General features: G+C 39.7%; 1 protein-coding gene across 3 annotated transcripts in view; it reads left to right on the top strand.

The window, feature by feature from the left end:
- STK32A (serine/threonine kinase 32A) overlaps window positions 1-17,477 on the top strand; it is a gene marked incomplete at its 3' end in the record, with an annotated part of 133,447 nt that extends 115,970 nt beyond the window's left edge. The window contains exons 10-13 of one of the 3 annotated variants that reach the window (XM_082723215.1): window positions 1,122-1,247; window positions 2,305-2,433; window positions 15,413-15,477; window positions 15,884-17,477. In XM_082723215.1, the coding sequence (XP_082579341.1) occupies window positions 1,122-1,247; window positions 2,305-2,433; window positions 15,413-15,477; window positions 15,884-15,974 (411 nt within the window). Of the gene's footprint in view, window positions 1-1,121; window positions 1,248-2,304; window positions 2,434-15,409; window positions 15,482-15,883 lie in introns of those variants that run through there. The other 2 variants (XM_082723214.1, XM_082723216.1) reach the window with 2 other exon arrangements.
- Window positions 17,478-19,277: the final 1,800 nt, after the last annotated feature.

Below are 19,277 nucleotides of genomic sequence, written 5' to 3'. Positions count from 1 at the left end.
TAAGCCTTATGAGAAGGGACCACGTCAGGCTTCTTCACCTGAGGCAGCTAGCCCAGAGCCTGACAGGTGGTAAATCTGGTATTTGAATAAATGAGGTCCATAGTGTCCATCAGATTTTCAGAGTGCCCATGTTCATGGAAATGGCAATTGTAGGAGCAGCTAAGTACTATGCATTGAATGATTATATGGAGGAAAGAATGAGGAACCCCACAGGATGCACTTGGCTTTCTTTGAAGAGGGAAAATCACACAGGTTGTGGCTGGCTAAGGACAAGAGCTTTGAGGGCCTACAGTTTACACCTGTGCCTACTGCGTTTTGGGTGAAGCTCCCTGTGTTGGAATAGGGATATTGATAATGTCAAAGATGAAGAAGAGAGGGGTGAGTTTCCATAAGCAAATTGTCCTCAGTTCCAAGAAAGCCCTCCTCACCCCAAAATCACACCCCCATGATCCATGGTTGTAGTCTCCAGGAGCTTTCTCAAGCAGAACTGACATTTCCCACTAGAGCCACAGGACTGATGTGATACTGACTGTGGAGCAGTTCCATGAGGAGAATCTTTAATCACAGTTCGCAAAACCCCAAACTCTAATGGTAACCTTGGTTACATCTTATACAATATACTTTGACTAATTGTACAAACAGCTGTAACTTTTAGTAGGAAATTAATTTCATTTGTAAAAACACACAAGCATTCACTACCTAATAAGGGGAGACCTTCTCTTAGGCACTTTATATACAGGGCCTCATTTATTCCTAGCTACAACCACACAAAATAGGCTATTATCCCCTTTTTATAGAGAGTAAACAAAGGTTTAGAGGACAAGCTTGCCCACAGTTAATAAAGTAGAGGAATCAGGAATCAAAGGCATGTTTAACTCAACAGGACCATCTATTTTCACTCACCACACTGCAAAAACCTATTTACAGCTCATTCTATGCACGCATTATCCCATTATTTATGTAGGTATTATCTTTATTACTTGATAGGATTAGGGAAGGGAAATACTACCTTGTTTCCTTCAAACCTACACTGGAAAACTTTTAGAGGGAGTTGTTATGTATGATTTTTTTGCCCCATGTTGACCTTCATTATAATCTTGGTGTTTGTATTCTATTGACAGCTACTTGAGCCTAATCCAGACCAGCGATTTTCTCACTTGTCTGACGTTCAGAACTTCCCGTATATGAATGACATGAACTGGGATGCAGTTTTGCAGAAGAGGCTCATTCCAGGTTTTATTCCTAACGTGAGTCAATCCTAACAAATCCGTAACAACCCTCATTCGGTTACACATACGGTCTCATTAGAGAACTCCACCCATGTTTGTTGTAACAGCCCAATTCCTGTCTCACAGATGAGACAACTGAGGCACACGCAGGGGAAATGGGACACCGTAGGTCATGTGGCTAGCAAGTGGCCAAGTGGGATTCTCATCCAGGTCCATCGGCATCTGGAGTTCTGGGTCCTAATCCCTTTTTGTGGTATGCTTCTACTGGAAGGAAGCCCTAATCCTTCTCCAAGGAATCATTCCCAGGAATCTGCTCATTGAGGAAACAGTGTTTTCTCAGATTTCAAAGATGTAGAAATTTGTTTCCATGGTTCTGTGAGTCACAGCACTGAAAATGTTGGGGTTATTTTTACCACTCACCCTTCTTCCTTTAGTGGTTCGCTGTCACAGAGCTACATTCATTAGGACTGTAATTCCCACTGGTTGAGTACCTGGCTGTGGGACATCTGTGGCCTCATTCAGACCACTGGGAAAAGCTGGAGTCAGAAGCTTTGGCCAAGAAATCCTCCTCTGCATCACACCACAGCCATTAGCTATCCACTCTGCCTCAGGAGAGGCTCTATATAAGATTCTCTGACTTTACCGCCCCTCTAAGTCATCTGGGGAGCTTGTTAAAAATGTAGTTTCCTCAGCCACTGTTCAGAAACACTGACTCTGAAGGGTCTGGCCGGGGAACTGGGCAACTGGACAAACAACTCAGGTGATTCTCATCAATATACACGATCATCAGAGCACACTTTGCGAAACATAATTCATAAGTTCAAGCTTTGAAAAAATGACTAGAGTTTGATTTCCTTTCACTGAGGGCTTGTGGGGAGTTTAGAAAACAAACAAAATAGAAAATCAAAGACTGAAAAACAAAGCTGGCCATAAGTTATTTAAAACATGGTAGGAATCGCAGCTCCTTATTCTTGAATGGCTCCATCAGAAGCAGGTGCTGTTCCTGGTATTAGGTTCGGCATCTCTGTAGAATGACACAGAATCAAAGGAGTGAGCCAACTGATCTTCCTTGCAGAAAGGCAGGCTGAATTGTGACCCCACCTTCGAACTCGAAGAAATGATTCTGGAGTCCAAACCTCTTCACAAGAAAAAGAAGCGTCTGGCAAAGAAGGAGAAGGAGATGAGGAAATGTGATTCCTCTCAGGTAAGCAGGTGCCCCCCAGATTCAGGGTCACAGGACTGTTTCTGGCACCCACAGTTGGGGAGCTCCCGGTGGGAGAGCCACTCAGCACCCAGAGCTGCTGTTTTGTGAATGCATGGAGTTGCTGAACGCCCAGGCTTCTGAAATGGCAGGCCTGGGCCGCACTGGGGTTCCTAGCAGAGCAGTTACATTTAGCGGTGGACTCTGGTTCTGCCGTGAACGTCATTCAGTTATGGCCCTCCTCAAGCTCTCATTTCAGATTTTACAATTTCCTGGAAGACATTCCAATCAGTAGCTCTGCAAACAAATATTCTCAAAGTCCTTCTGTCTCTAGCCCTCCAGGGACACTCTACACTCTCACAGTCAATTTAGCCAAGGCCACGTGCAACCCTACAAGTATCTGACCTTCACTGACTACAGGTTTCGTCCTTCTTTAGGACCCTTGCTCTTCCCTCTTCCTTCAGTGTTCTACTCTCAGATCTTCACGTGGGGGGGGGGGTCCTATTGTCCCTTATACCCTAAACACCATTTGCCGAAGATAAGGTCTCTTCGATACTGCGCTCTTTCTCAGCCCTGATTTTCAATTCCCTCGTGATATTAACGTAATTTACAAATCCTTATGTGTTTATTTGTTTCTTTTTCTACCCCACTAAAATGAAGGCTCCTTGTGGAGGAAGCCCAGGTCACACCCACCAGTGTCTTCATACAGCGTAGGCTCGATAAACAAGAGGTTCAGTATATTGGAAGGAAAGGAAATTTTTTAACTGGACAGTGAAAATTGGGCATTTGCTCTTCTTAGAGTTACAAGGTCATGTTGCCCCACCGGATATCTTCCTGGGGTCCTCTCTTGTCCTAGTTCTTCCCCAACACACAGCCCTAAAAGCCTCCCTCCTGATGAGAAAGGTGGTGAGCCACTTACCTGCAGGACAGACCCTAGCATTTTCGAAGACCGCCCAAACAAGGGACGCTGTTTCCTCTTTCTTCCAGGCCCCATATTGACTTCAGGATCCTTTACCAAGAAGTGGCTTTGCCCATGATAAAGACAGGCCCTTCCATCTCTACTTGGGGAAGTGTACAACAGCTTGATCTTTATGTTTTGTTTTTAAAATTTTATTGCGGTAAAATACATATAATATGAAATTTCCCATTTTAACCATTTTTAAGTGTACAATTCACCATGCTATACAGCCACCACCATTCTTTAGTTCGAGAAGTTTTTGGTACTCCAAACCCCATATTTTTCCTTAATCTATTTCAGCAGTGTTCTACAGCTTTTGCAAGTACCAATTTTTCGTGTCCTTCATTAAACTTATTTAGAATTTTATTCTTTTGGATACTACGGAAATGGAATTGTTCATTTCCTTCTTGAATTATTAATTCCTGGTGTATAGAAACAATGGATTTGTCTATGTTGATTCTGTATGCCTCAACTTTGCTGAGCTCATTTGTTAGCTCTACAGCTTCCTTGTGGATTCTGTGGGATTTTCTATCCATTACACCATGTCATCTGCAAATAAGGTTAGTTTTACTCCTCTTTAAAGTTTGGACGCCTTTAATTCTTTTCTTTCCCTGATGGCTCTGGCTAGAAATTCCAGTACACTGTTGAATAGCAATGTCAAATGCAGGCATCTTTGCCTTTTTTCTACTCTGAGGGGGAAATACCTTTTACCATTGAGTATTGTGTTAGCCGTGAATTTTTTTGGAAAAACCTTTTATCTTGTTGAAAAAGTATTCTATTCCTAGTTTTTTTTAGTATTTTCATCATGAAGGGTTTTTAATTTTGTTAAATGCCTTTTTCTGGGTCAAATGAGATAATCTTGCACATTTTTCTTTTCTTAGTTCTGTTAATGCAATGTGTTATGTTGGCTGGTTTTCTTTTGGTGAACCATTCTCACACTCCTGGGATAAATCCCACTTGGTCATTGTGTATAATCTTTTAATATGCTGTTGGACTTGGTTTGCTACAATGTTGTTGAAGATTCTTTTATCTATTTCATAATGAAAATTGTACTGTAATTTTCTTCTCTTTTGATGTTTTTAACTGTTTTGGTATGGAGGTAAAGCTGGGTCCATTGAATGAGTCGTTTTTTGGGGGGCGGTTTCCAGGCAACTTTGAGAAAGATTGGTGTTGTTTCTTCTTTAAACATTTGGTAGAACTCACTGCTAAAGTCATCTGGTCCTGGACTTTTCGTTGTTGGAAAGTTTCTTATTACAGATTTTTACTTGTAGATTATTCTTTACTTGTTATAGGTCTGTTGAGATTTTATATTTCTTCTAAAAATTTTGTAGTAATTTTTTTTTTTACAAATTGGTCCATTTCATCTAGATGTTATTTGTTAATATACAGTTGGTCACCCTGTTTTTTTTTTATTTCTATAATGTAAGTCTGGAAGTCATACCCCTACTTTCATTTGTGATTTTAGTTATTTGCATTTTTTTCTTTTTTGTTTCTTTCTATATGGCTAATCATTTGTCAGTCTTATCATCTTTTCAAAGAACCAATGATTATGTTTGTTATTTTTCTATACTCTATTTTATTGATCTTTGCTCTCATCTTTGTTATTTCCTTCATTCTGTTAGCTTTGGGTTTAGCCTGCTTTTCTTTTTCTAATTCATCAAGGTATGAAGTTAGATTATTGATTTGGAATATTTCTTCTTTTCTAAAGTAGACATTTACACCTATAAAATTTCTCTGATTATTGCCTTCACTGCATCCCCTAAGTTTTAGTGTGTTGGGGGTTTTTTGTTTATCTTAAAGTATTTTCTAATTCTTGTGATTTTTTTTTTTTGACACAATGGTTGTTTAAGAATGTGTTTAATTTCCATGTATTTGTGAATTTCCCAGTTTTCTTTCTGTTGTTGATTTCTAGCTTCATTTTGTTGTGGTCAGAGATCATTTGTATGATTTAAAAATTTTAAAATATATTGAGACTGTTTTTTACCTTGACATATGGTTTCCTTCCATGGTTTTTCTTACCTTTCTGAGCATATTTAAGACAGTTGTTCTAAAGTCTCTGGGGGTGCCTGGGTGACTCAGTCGGTTAAGCATCCAATGCTTGGTTTCAGCTCAGGTCGTGATCTTGGGGTTGTGAGATCAAGCCCTGCACTGGGCGGAGTCTGCTAGAGATTCTCTCTCCCTCTCTCTCTCTGCCCTTCCTGCTCATGCTTCACTCTCACTCTAAAGTAAATAGGGGCGCCTGGGTGGCTCAGTGGGTTAAAGCCTCTGCCTTCGGCTCAGGTCATGATCCCAGGGTCCTGGGATTGAGCCCCACATCGGGCTCTGTTGCTTCCTCCTCTCTCTCTGCTGCCTCTCTGCCTACTGGTGATCTCTGTCAAATAAATAAATTAAAAATAAAAAAAAATAAAGTAAATAAATAATTCTTTAAAAAAGAAGTCTCTGTTTAGTAAATCCAATGTTTGGGCATCCTCAGGTGTAATTTCTGTTCCTTTGAATGGACCTTGTGATTTTGTTTTTGAAAATGTGACATTTGAATATTATCATGTAGTAACTCTAGAAATCAGATTCCCTCCTCTTGTAGAGTTTGCTCTTTTTTGATTGTTGGAGGTAGTACTCATTCTTTTTAAAGTAACTTTTACAAACTACTTTTGCAAACCCCATATTCCTTGTCTTGTGTCATCCCTGCAGTTCCTATTATGTTAGCTTGTGTTTAGCTAATATTTTGACAGAGATTTCCTTGAACACCAGAAGCATTTTTAAGTTGCTTTTTTTCTTGATTTAGTGTTTCCTTGGTTGTTAAAAAAAAACTTTGATTGCTTTCCAGAATTCTGACAAAGTTAGCTCTGACAGTTTCTGCTTGTTTTTTGTTTCTGTTGATGGGAGCTTGGAGCTGCCTACTCTAATATTCTGTTCTAGTTCCTCTTAATCTGGTACCCTAAGTTTAAAAATAAAAATTATTTTGCTTTACAGTAAAGGTTAGTATTTCCAAGAATAATCAGAAAAGATCATGAATCTCAAAATAGCACTCTATCTACTCTTTGACATCAAGGTTTTTAAAATGTGAGGATCAATCTTGGCAGCTCATTACAGTATTACCAAGTTCATTCATTCATTTATTCAATACATGATTATGAAGTGCCTGCTATGTCAGGAAATGTCTCCGACTTGCTAGTCATTGCTGCCCTTAGCGGTACACAGTGCTCTGGGAATTATTCACTCATCCTGAGTGAGGGTCCAAGTCAGGCTTTCCAGAAGAGCGAACATCTAATCTGGTTCCTCTTCTGGCCCAAGCCTCTTGAACACAGCAGGAGTATTTCCTACTGTTTGCAACCATTTGCCATTTTGTTTCTTTTGAAATAATGAAGGCATTTCTAAATTCTCAGGATATTGAGTCCTGAAATGCCCTTCTCCTTTGTTTTCTGTGCAGTTGTCTCTATTCAACCTAGAGGAACCAGATCTGGAACCAGATCTGGCTTGGAAAAGAGGTCAGTGATCCAACCATGATCATTTTAGTGATAATGCATGGTCTCCTACTACTCTCTCAGTCTGTAAACACTGATTCCTGGTTAGGAAAAAACAGGCACAACAAACCCATTGGCTTTTCTTCTTCTCTAAATTCCATCTGCTTTCTTATTTGGCATTTCATTAAAATAGAAATTTTTATAATGTAGTCTTTTTTTTTAAGATTTTATTTATTGATTTGACAGACAAGTAGGCAGAGGCACAGGCAGAGACAGACAGAGGAGGAAGCAGGCTCCCCGCTGAGCAGAGAGCCCGACTCAGGGCTCGATCCCAGGACGCCGGGATCATGACCTGAGCCGAAAGCAGAGGCTCTAACACACTGAGCCACCCAGGTGCCCCAAAATGGAAATTTTTAACATGATATTTAGCCAAATTAATTGTATTAATAGAGCCATCATTTTCATTTAAAGATATGCTTAGATATCACACAAACCTGATAACCTGTGTTTTATCTGATCTGTTTGTTTTGGTTAAATTGTGTTAAGAGGGGCACCTGACTGGCTCAGTTGGTTAAGCACCAACTCTTGATTTGGGCTCAGGTCATGATCTCAGAGTTGTGAGATTGAGCCCCACATCAGGCTCCATGCTGGGCATGGAGCCTGCTTGAGATTCACACTCCCTCTCATTTTTGCCCCTCCCACCCTCTCTCTCTTTTAAAAAAAATTTTTTTTTTTAAAGATTTATTATTTATTTATTTATTTGACAGACAGAGATTACAAGTAGGCAGAGAGGCAGACAGAGAGAGGAGGAAGCATGCTCCTTGCTGAGCAGAGAGCCCAATGTGGGGCTCGATCCCAGGACTTTGGGATCATGACCTGAGCCGAAGGCAGAGGCCTTAACCCACTAAGCACCCAGATGCCCCTAAAAATTTTGTTTTAAGAGATGCTAGGGTGAGAGGGAAGAGAGAATTTGCAAGATCTATTTTTCCTATGGACATGTATGTATATCCTAGAAAGCTTTATTAAGGGGAAAAGCCCTACAATACCAATTTTGTGTATGGGAAAATAAAATCTATTGTAATCTTTTACATATATCTTATTTTATATATTTATTTTTATTTATATAATATATACTTGACATACACATATATAAATATACAGTTGTATCAATGTATATATATATTTATACATATACTTACATAAACATGTATAACTCTAGTAGAGTTGCTTTATTTTTGTTTTTTAACTTTTCATGTGGGAAAAGAGGTGAGGGAGTCATGTCTCAGATGCCTTTTCAACTTGTAAAGGTAATCAACGTAGATATTTACACCTTAGGGGAAAGGGATAAATATAACTACTATCACCAGGCCCACAGGTTATTAAGGAAGGTTATTAAGGAAGCAATCCACTGGACATCGTTGACACACTAGAGAGTAAAATTTATTTCCACAGGGCTTATTAACAACCTCTGACATCCACAAGTCTTATAAGAGACCTTCTTAGAAATATCTGCTAGAATCTGTTCTTGTGTGTATGGGGGTGTTTGTGTATGTGTTATTTTTGTTTTTGTTTGTCTTCATGATGAAGATCTCTTATCTGTAGCTATAAGGGAGAGGTAACATTCTCTTCTTTTCATCTTTACTCATGTAGACGTCTTTCACCCACCATTAGGAGGCTCTGTATGCTTCGAGACTAAGAAATGGAATCATGTTAATGAGTACAGAGCAGAAAGAGGCAGGCTTAAAATGCTCTAAACTTATAAGGATAAGAAAGGGGTAGAAATACCTTGTTAAAAGACAGAATGTGGGGTGTGTAACCATCTGCAATGATGGCTTCTACATGTTGAACAGTCAACGCTAATCCAACCAGCATGATGGCAAAATGATCTTCAATAGACTGTTTAAAATCTGTTAGAGAGTGCCTGTCCCCTCTCTCCAGTAAGAGCTATCATCTCTTGTGAATGCTTCCTACTCTGACTGGATGAGGCAGTGTGTAGTGGTTACTTCCCAAACAGCTATATGATCCTTTTAAATGTAATGACTTAAACATTAACTCAGGAATCCTTTGTAAGCGTTGATTCCTTTATATTAAAAAAAAAAAAGGAACAGTAATAGGACCTATATGATCAATCTGAGGAGGAAGTAAGATGATTTTAGGAAGGCATATTAACAAATAACTGTGTTAAGCCATGAATTTGTAAAAGGCTGACAGCTTATCATATGACCCCTTGGACTTCTCCTCTGGGTCCCTCTTGCATTAGTGCTTCTCAACCTGAGCATTACACTTAACCCATATAGGAAAACTTTTTTAGTATACTGGTATCTGGGTCCCACCCAAGATCAATAACATTTGAATCTGGGAGTGTGGCCTGGGCATCAGTATCTGAAACGTTCTGCAGGTGATTCTATATATGCAGCTAAGGTTGCAGTCCAGGATACGACTAAATAAAGCAAAGCATTACAGTTTTCCCTTTCCTCCCGTCTTCTCATTTATAAAATGGAATTGATATCAGCACCCACTTCATAGACTTGTTCTGAGTCAATTAGTACATGTAATGTGTTTGGCAAAATGATTAATTATTATGTTTTACTCTTCCATTCTACATCCTAACTCCTATCTTCTTTCTTTCCCATGTCCCTACTTTTGCTCCTATTTATGTCAGATGCCTCTACTTCTTTGCTTCCAGAATATTCTCCCTTCATTCCTCTCTGCTCATCAACAACTTTCAAGTATAGAACCAAAAAGACAGACACACCACCTAGCTGGTCTGCTGTTGAGGCGAATGATCAAAGTTCTCTTCTACTACCTCCTGAGATTTCCACCTGCTGCAAACCCTTGAGATACTTTTGTTGCCATCTCCATGCATACCAGTATAATAGCCATCAGCTCTGCTCATTTCTGAGAAGCAGGTTAAAAGAGTTCTAACCAACCTTTTCCTTCTCAGTCACATAAGACCCATTCATCCTTCCACTCTCTTTGCCTCCCTCTCCTTTCCCTCATCATCTCTTTCTGGCTACTGTTGTTGACTTATCCATGTCACTGAACTTCTTAAACTTTTTCACCTAAAGCAGAGGAAAGAGAACATGTTGAACGTGAATGTTTCAAGGACCGGTGTGGGTGGGTGAGGGGCAACTCGTGGGGTCTGCAGTACCAGCTCATAAACTCCTCTCGGAGTGTCTATTTTATATCTTTAAGGAAAACAGAATTCGGTGGTAGAGAAAAAAATTCACATGGATTTCTACATTTTAGTTGATTTTAATCTTGATTTGTAAGGTTAAAAATATTTTTTAAATGTATCTTTTATGTTATATTTTAAGTAACATTTTATATGTCCATATATGTATATAAATGTTTATATATGTTTATGTAAATGTTTTGTTTATATATATTCTATATAGGCATATAAACAAACATAAACATATTACACAAATTTACATATATTTTAATACAATGATATATATGATATATATTATGCATAAAATATATACATATATAAACATATGAAATATTTTATATGTAAAATATTAGATAATATATATGTTTCTGTATTTATGTTTTTTGTAATACTTTAAGTTTAAAAAAAACCACGGCGAACTATTCTCAAAGAAAAAAGAAACCCCAACTTTCAGCTCAATTAACCAAGGTAAAAAAAGAGAGGACCCAATCAGTAAAATATAAATGAAAGAAAAAACATTACAATGCCTCTCCCTAAGAGCATAGAAATGCTAAGGAGCAAAAGAAATCACTATGAACAACTATATACACAACAAAGAGGACAACCTAAAAAAAAATGGGCTTTTTTTACTAAGAAAAATTCTTAGTAACATACAACCTATCAATTCTGAATCAGGAAGGAAATTGAAGATCTGAAGATCAATTACTAGTAAGGAATTCGAGTCCGTAATCAAAAATCTCCTAGCAAAAAAAAGCCCAGAACAGACAGTTTCACTGGTGAATTTTACCGAACTTTTACACTTGATCTTAGCCAAAAGGCTGAGAAGTGATTTTACCAAACTTTAAAAGATGAATAAACATTAATCCTTCTCACACTTGTCCAAAAAATCAAAGAGGAGGGGAAATCCCCAAACTCCTTTTATGAGGTTAGCATTACCCTTGATTCCAAAGCCAGAAAAAGACATGAAAAGGAAAGGAACCGTCAGGCCAACATCCCTGATGAATACAGATGCAAAAATTCTCAATAAAATACTAGCAAACCAAATTCAGCAGTACATTAAAAGGCACATTTACTCAAGTGGGATATATCCCTGGGATGCATAGATGGTTCAACATATGCAAGTCAATAAGTGTGATACATCACATTGATAGAATTGAGAGAGAAAATCATATCATCTCAAGAGACACAGAAAAGGCATCTGACAAAATTCAACATCTATTCATGATTAAAAACTCCTAACAAATTAAGTAGAAGGAACATACCTTACCAAAGGCCATATATAATGAGCCCACAGCTAACATCATACTCAGTGATGAAATACTGAAAGCTTTTCTTCTAAGATCGGGAACAAGACATGGGTCCCCACTCTCATCACTCCTATTCAACAAAGCACTGAAGTCCTAGCCAGAGCAATCAAGCAACAAAAAGACATAAAAGACATCAAAATTGGAAAGGAAGAAGTAAAATTGCCTATTTGAAGATGATATGACTTTATATATAGAAAATCATAAAAACTTCACCAAGAAACTCTTAGATCTAATCAATGAATTCAGTGAAATTGCAGGGTACCAATTTACCATATAGTAGCATTTCTATATACTGACAACAAATTATCTGGAAAAAAATCAATACCATTTACAAGAGCATCAAAAAACAGTAAAATACTTAGGAATGAATTCAACCAAGGAGGTGAAAAATATCTGTACTGAAAACCAAAAGAAATCTGATTTTTTGGATATAATACCTAAATTATTTCCTAGGATATAATACCTGTATTATAAATGATTTTTTAGATATAATACCTAAAGCACCAGGAATAAAATAAACAAGTAGGACTGCATTAATAAAAAGACAACAAGACATTGATGAAAGAAATTAAAGACAACACATATAAGTAAAAAGAAATCCTGTATTCATGAATGGAAAAATTAATATTGTTAAAACGTCTGTGCTACCTGAAGCCATCTATAGATTTATTGCATTCCCTATTAAAATTCTGATGGGATTTTTTACAGAAGTAGAACAAAAAAATCATAGTATCTATATGGCACCACCAAAGACCCCCAAATAGGCAAAGCAACCCTGGGAAAGAAGAACAAAGCAGGAAGTATCATAAGTCCTTGTTTCAAGCTATACTACAAAGTTATATTAATTAAAACAGTATGGTACTTGGAGAGAAACAGACACATAGACCAATGTAATAGAATCAAGGGCCCAGAAATAAACCCATACAAATACCATCAACTAATATTTGATTGACATGGGAGCCAAGAATACTCAATGGAGAAAAGACAGTCTTTTCAATAAATGGTGCTGGGAAAATTGGACATTCCCCTGTAAAAAAATGAAACCAGATCCTTATATCTTGCAAAAATTAACTCCCTAAAATTAATTCAAAATGGATTAAACAGTTAAATATAACACCAGAATCCGTAAAACTCCTAGAAGAAAAGGTAGGAACAAAGCCCCTTGACAATGGCCTTGGCAATGATTTTTTGGATATAATACCTAAAGCACCAGGACAAAATAAACAAGTAGGAATTCACCAATAAAAAGACAACTTATTAAATAAGAAAAATATTTGAAAATCATATATTTCATAAGGTGTTATTATCCAAAAACATATAAAACTCATAGAACTCAAAAGCAACAAACAGGGGCGCCTGGGTGGCTCAGTGGTTAAGCCACTGCCTTCAGCTCAGGTCATGATCCCAGGGTCCTGGGATCGAGCCCCGCATCGGGCTCTCTGCTCAGCAGGGAGCCTGCTTCCTCCTCTCTCTCTCTCTGCCTGCCTCTCTGCCTCTCTGCCTCTGCCTACTTACGATCTCTGTCTGTCAAATAAATAAATAAAATCTTTAAAAAAAAAAAAAAAAAGCAACAAACAAACCAAAAAAACAAACAAGCAAAAACAGCAAATAATCCAATTGAAAAAAGGAGAAAGGACGTGAATAGACATTTTTCCAAAGAAGATATATGAAGGCCCACAGGTACCCAAAAAGGTGCTCAACATTACTAATCAGGGAAATGCACATTGAAACCACACACAACTGATAGAATAGCCATCATCAAAAAGATAAGAAATACCAAGTTTTGTCCAGGATGTGGAGAAAAGGGAACCCTTAAACGTTGTTGGTGGAACTGTAAATTGGTGCAGCCACTATGGAGAACAGTGTGGAACTTCCCTCAAAAATTAAAACCAGAACTACCCTATGACCCAGAATTTCCACTTCTGGGGTTATATCGGAAGGAAACACGAATACTGTGTTGAAGACATACCTGCACTCCTGTGTTCACTGTGGCAATATTTACAATAGCCGAGGCATGGAGATATGGATGGGTGGATGGATAAAGGTGTGGTATGCTCACGCACACACATACACACACATTAGTATCAATTCATTCTTTAAAGAGAAGGAAGTCTTGCCATTTGCAACAACATGGATGGACCTGGAGGGTGTCACGCTGAGGGAAATAAGTCAGATAGAATGACAAACACTGTGCAATCTCAGTTGTATGTGGAATCAACCCAACCAACCAACTCATAGGAAAAGAGATCACATTTTGGGAAGCAGACACGGGGGATGGGGTTTGGGTAATTGGGTGAAGGCAGTCAGAAGGTACAAACTTTCAGTTATAAGATAAGTAAACTCCAGGCGTGTGACGTACAACATGACAGCTGCACCTCACACTGGGATATGATCTAGAGGAAGGTGTGAAGACAGTAAACTTTAAGAGTCCTCATCAAATGGAGAAACCATTTTTTCTTTTTTCTTTGTTAATCAACAGGACAGTAAATGGTTAACTGAACTTGTAATTCACAATATATGAAAATCAAGTCATTATGCCATACACCTTAAACTTATACAGGGCTGGGCACCAATTATATCTCAATAAAACCAGGTGAAAAACAACACTTCTTATAAAGATGTTTCTTGGGACACTATGTATAAGCTACATATATTTATTTATATAAAATATAAATTTTTAAATAAAAATCTTGGGGTAAAACTGCTGCCGAGAAACTCTATTAGATTGTATTCACTCCATAGTTTCATGTCCCCCATGACTGACACTAGAAACCCTCACGGTTACAAATACCCCATTTTGAGAACAAGAGTAAGTATAGCAGAGTCTCCTTTCTCCCTTTTGTCTTGCTCCCCTCCCCACTCCTCTGAAATGTCTTCTCCTTTTCATTTGCCTCTTCTATCACCTAAACATTCACTCAGGAAAGAAAATTCTCCAGTACTTGAAGACTTACTATTTCTTAATTCTTAGATTTAAAAAAAAATGAGTGAATAAATATCTTTTCATCTGGGAATATTTTTTTCTTCAGAAGTCATTTGGAAGTATTTTATTGTAGGCTTGTAAAATATTCGATCTGAGTGGGACACTGTCCTGGGCTTGATGATTATCACCATTTTGAGGGTAAATTTCCTCATTAGGATGGAAAAGTCTTCAAAAGATGTTAAAAGCTGGATAATACTGTCAAAGCAAATGTTTTGCCTGTCTGTGGAAAAGTCACAAATAAAGATTTTGCTCACTGTGCATGAGGTACTGTTAATCAACCCCAGCACAGTTGTTGAAGGGAACATTCCCCTAGAACTATGTTTCCAGATGGTTCATTAAATCTAAGTAGACCCTCCAGGAGATGACTGGCGAGTAAGCAACCAGCTCAGTAAACCCTCATCCCCACCCACCTCGAAGCCATTGTTTCTTCATGGGCTGAGAGGCTGAGAGACCTCAAGGAGTGGAAAGGGGAGCAAGACAAAAGGGAGAAAGGAGACTCTGCTATACTTACTCTTGTTCTCAAAATGGGGTTATACAAGAGAAGCTCTGTTCTCCCTTTCTACTGTTACCATTGTTTTTCCATGCAGCCTTTATCTTTATTTTAAAAGGAATATTTAGATGTAGATTTATTTTTCCACTCATTCTAACTACACTGTGATAAATGGGCAAATGGACACTGATGGGTGGCTGATGACTGTGTAAGGCTCTTCAGAGCTAGAAAATTTCTTAGAGGGGCAGAGAGCCCCCATCTGACTGAGGAGAGAGAAGGAATTCAATCAGGAAGCAATGAATGGGAGCGGATTAGAAGTAACAGATTTCAGATTTCAGATTTCTGTGGCCATAACCCACATCTTCCTTGCTGTGGGGAACAGAGTTGCCATGTTTTATCCTCTGACTGTTTCTTCCTTATTTGTGCCCCTACTACTCTGATTGGGGTCTTCTGCCACACATTTTCAGATAGTGTTCTTTTGGAAGATACCCTTGTGCTTTTGAGATTTGAGCCAGTGAACACACAGGGGGTTCCTGGCTGTTTGAGGCTCCCCCCGGTCCGCTAACTGCATCTCTTTCTCTCTCCCCCACTCCCACCTGCTCCCCCAGAAGACGTGCCTTCTTCAAGAGCATCTGGAGTCTGTCCAGAAGGAGTTCATCATTTTCAACAGAGAAAAGTAAGTAAGCCTTGGTTCAACAGCAGCCCAGAGGATGATGGATGCTTCAGCCAGACTTACCTGCAGAGCCTTAATTGATTTTTAACACTTTCTAATTTTTTCTCACATAAAAAATGATACATATCCATAATAGAAAGATTGGAAAATTCAGAAGTCTTTTTCCCCCTATATGAGATTTCAAAAACTGCAATAGGTAAGTTAGCTTAGCATCAAGTTTCGGTCTCAGGGAAGGGCAGAGGAATGGGACCAAAACACTTAAAATTGGTGACATGTTTAAGATGGTTTCCTTGTGTCATGCTGCATTATAAATTGTGGGGCCTAATTCTGTCATTTCAAAGCTTAAATCACTTCTTTTTCTTTTCAATGATAAGTCCCAGTTGTTTTCTTTTCTCTTTTCTCTTTTAAGAGTAAAAAGGGACTTTAATAGAAGACCGGCTAATCTAGCCTTGGAACAAACCAAAGACCCTCAAGAGGAGAATGGTCAGAATAAGAAGTGAAGTCCTCCACATCTTCTGCTTGGGACCTTTCCTGCCACCTCAGGCCAGGAATTGCTGACAGTAGTTCTCACCTCTCCACACCTCACACACCTTAGAAAATGTGTATGAACACCTTTGGGAGGACGCAGCATGACAGAGACAGAGTTCCAGGTCTCCTGGGACCTCGTTTCACCACGAATTAACTACATTGCCTTGAGCAAGTCACTTCCTCTATGGTCTTTGCTTTGGGTCATTCACCTAAATGAGAGGGTTATACAAGAGGAGCTCTGTTCTCCCTTTCTACTGTTACCATTCTGTTTTTCCACGCAGCCTTTATCTTTATTTTAAAAGGAATATTTAGATGTAGATTTATTTTTCCACTCATTCTAACTACACTGTGATAAATGGGCAAATGGACACTGATGGGTGGCTGATGACTGTGTAAGGCTCTTCAGAGCTAGAAAATTTCTTAGAGGGGCAGAGAGCCCCCATCTGACTGAGGAGAGAGAAGGAATTCAATCAGGAAGCAATGAATGGGAGCGGATTAGAAGTAACAGATTTCTGAGGCCTTCTAGCGGCATTCTGGAATCAGCACACCCTGTCAGCTCCAGTAAGCCAGCAAGAGCCCAGTAAGCATGTCCTTCCCATCGCCCTGGACAGAGATGTGAAGCTGGGGAGCTGAAACTGGTCATGACTGGTAAACACTGGTGATATTTACATCACAGAAATGGGCAAATGCTTCAAATCAGGGCTCCCCACCTTCCTATCCCCCGTAAGCTGGTTGTAAAGCAGTTATCAGCATATCGCTCACCTCCTAGCCTTGAGAGTGAATTGTCCTCTTATCAGAGACTCTGACTGGAGAGATCAGAGAATCTTACTGTCACACTGAGACCATGTCCACCTTTTAATAATCAAGCTCTCCCTTACCTATACAGGGGTTACAGTCTGAGTAGAATGGGAGGGGAATTTGGAAGAGAGGAAAATTTACACTTAGAAACCCCTTTAAATTACCCACACCATGGTGGGAATCTTTTCTCAGTGAAGCCCAGTACAGTGAGCCACTTTCCAGTAATGAAGTGAATCACCATGTGAGGGTTTATTTTGTCTTTTACTTCTGGTCTCATTTTTGGCCAGAATCAGATGAACCAAAATGTGTTTCAGATTATACATGCCTTTATAGACTGGAATAAGAGAACTAGAAGATGTAGTCAGGCCACCTAAACCTCGTCCTTACAGACAGGGCCTTGCCAATATGGCAGAAAGCAGGCAACAGGGAAGAGCAGACCAAGAAACCAGGCAGAAGTAACAGATCCCACACCTGCCACACCAGACATCCAAGGAGGGAAGCAGCACTCGGGCAATTAAACATGGGTCGGAAGCCAATGCTGGATTTTAACTTGGCCTCCAGGATTTCCTCCTTGCTGAGTTAACAGGCCCAGAATTTCTGGCAGAACTGTGAATAGTGTGTCTCTACTTTAAGAGCAACCACATTTTTGTTAAGAATTAAAACCAGCTCTTTTCTTCTGTTTGACTTTTTTTTTTTTTTTTTCTACATTTCCCACATACTATTTTTCCCATGCTGTTTTGCTTTTCTCCGAAAGCTACAAATTATGCACTGGCTCCGACTCCATTTCAGATTATGTATGGAAAGAGCAAGGGGAAGGTGACCCGGGTTCTGTTCCAGGCTGGTCACTCCAGGAGTGTCAGGGGCTACTGGCATGGTTTACCATCTTGCATCTTCCATGTGTTTTGCCTCAAGTCCTGATGTGCTGTGGAATTGTCTCTCCAGTCACCTGGTCCCTCCTCTTGCTGTGACCTTGTATGTATCCTTGAGGAAAGACTTCAGGAAACACTTGCCATGGGGCCATGGGATCAGGGGGCTTTGCAGGGGGAAGGGAGCCGGCCATCTGTGCCATTTCACATCTATACAATGTTTAACAGTACAGGAACCCCATAACATCTATGTAGTGTGAGCCCCTAGTTTTTATGTCCAGTGAGTTCCTGTTGTGCCCAAGGCACCTCTGTGGACATTCAGGAACTGTGGACACACCAACCAAACAGCACAGCCTCAGAGTGGTAAGATGGATTCTCAGTCCCAATCAGGTTACAGACCCACAATGTGTTTCCAGTTAGAATGAGAAAGAACCATATTGAAAGCGCCCAACAGCTGACTGTAAGCATCTCCCACCACCACCCATTTTCAACATTAGGACAAAAAGGTTTCCAGAAACCAGAAGGAGGCCTAAATCTGTACCATGATTGCTAGATGTTGGTATTAGCTTCTTCGGTTTTATTCCTTAACTTGGGCCCAGAGCTCCTACTCAAACCAGCCAGAACATGCCTCAGCAATGAGATGACAAGCAAGGCTTGGGGCTCAGAATTTTAGAAAATAGGCCGAGTATTGCCACCCTTTGCCTGGTATTCTCCCATCTCCTTCTAACTGCTTCCTCCCTTCTAAGAGCCCCTGAAAAGTCTAGAAAAGTCTAAACAAGTCCAGAAATATCCAGGTTATAACAACTCTTACACTATAGCTGGGTCACCCACCCCCTGGCATTGTGACCCCCCTCCCAGTGGCTGGGGGGTGAGAGGGCACGCCAGTCCTGCCACCTTGCCCATGCCCTGAACTCCATGGAAGTAAATACTCTGCTACTGGCTGACACATCTCAAGGACAGCCCTGGTTCTGGCTGGGATCATTGCTAGGGCAGCAACAAGTGTCCAGCCACACAAAGCCCTGCTAAGTGAATTATGGTCATTAATTCGTAGTGAAGCTTCTTGTGATGGGAAAGTTTGAACCGGAAACTAGTGGGCTGTAGATCATCATAGCTTCTCTAGATTGGATGGGCAAGTACATAGCTCGCTGATAGAGCTGGCAGGAAGCAGTCTTGCTGCTTTCCACGGTACAGTCAAACTAAACCTTTTGTTCGCCAGCCAGACGAAAAGGCATGCAACACATCATGTTTGTTTCAGTAGCCAGTCGTGCCTGCCTTGTCTACACAACATCGTTTCCCATTGTCCTCCTGCAATTGCTCTTTCTTACAAGCTCAGTGTGTCTGACTGATGTTAAATGCTGAGGTTCGAAATCCAAACTTCAGTGATCTGCACTGTTGTGAACAGGAAGCCACTGGGTGGGAAACATGTGCTTCTGTAGCTAGAATGTAACTGTGCCTTGGTGTATTAAAACGTCTTCTGTATACAGTAAGCCACTGGTGCTTCTCAGCTGTGTCACTTTTTTTCCTGGAGGTAGGTCTGTAGGTGCCCAAAATTATTTGTTCCTACTTCCATTTCCCACTGTGAGCACGGTCCTTGACCAGGAACATGCTGGT

This window comes from Mustela nivalis (genome assembly GCF_964662115.1).
Source record: "Mustela nivalis genome assembly, chromosome: 3".
NCBI classification, from domain to species: Eukaryota; Metazoa; Chordata; class Mammalia; order Carnivora; family Mustelidae; genus Mustela; species Mustela nivalis.
The sequence above is the reverse complement of the archived record's forward strand: the minus strand, read 5'-3'. Positions and strand labels throughout refer to the sequence as shown.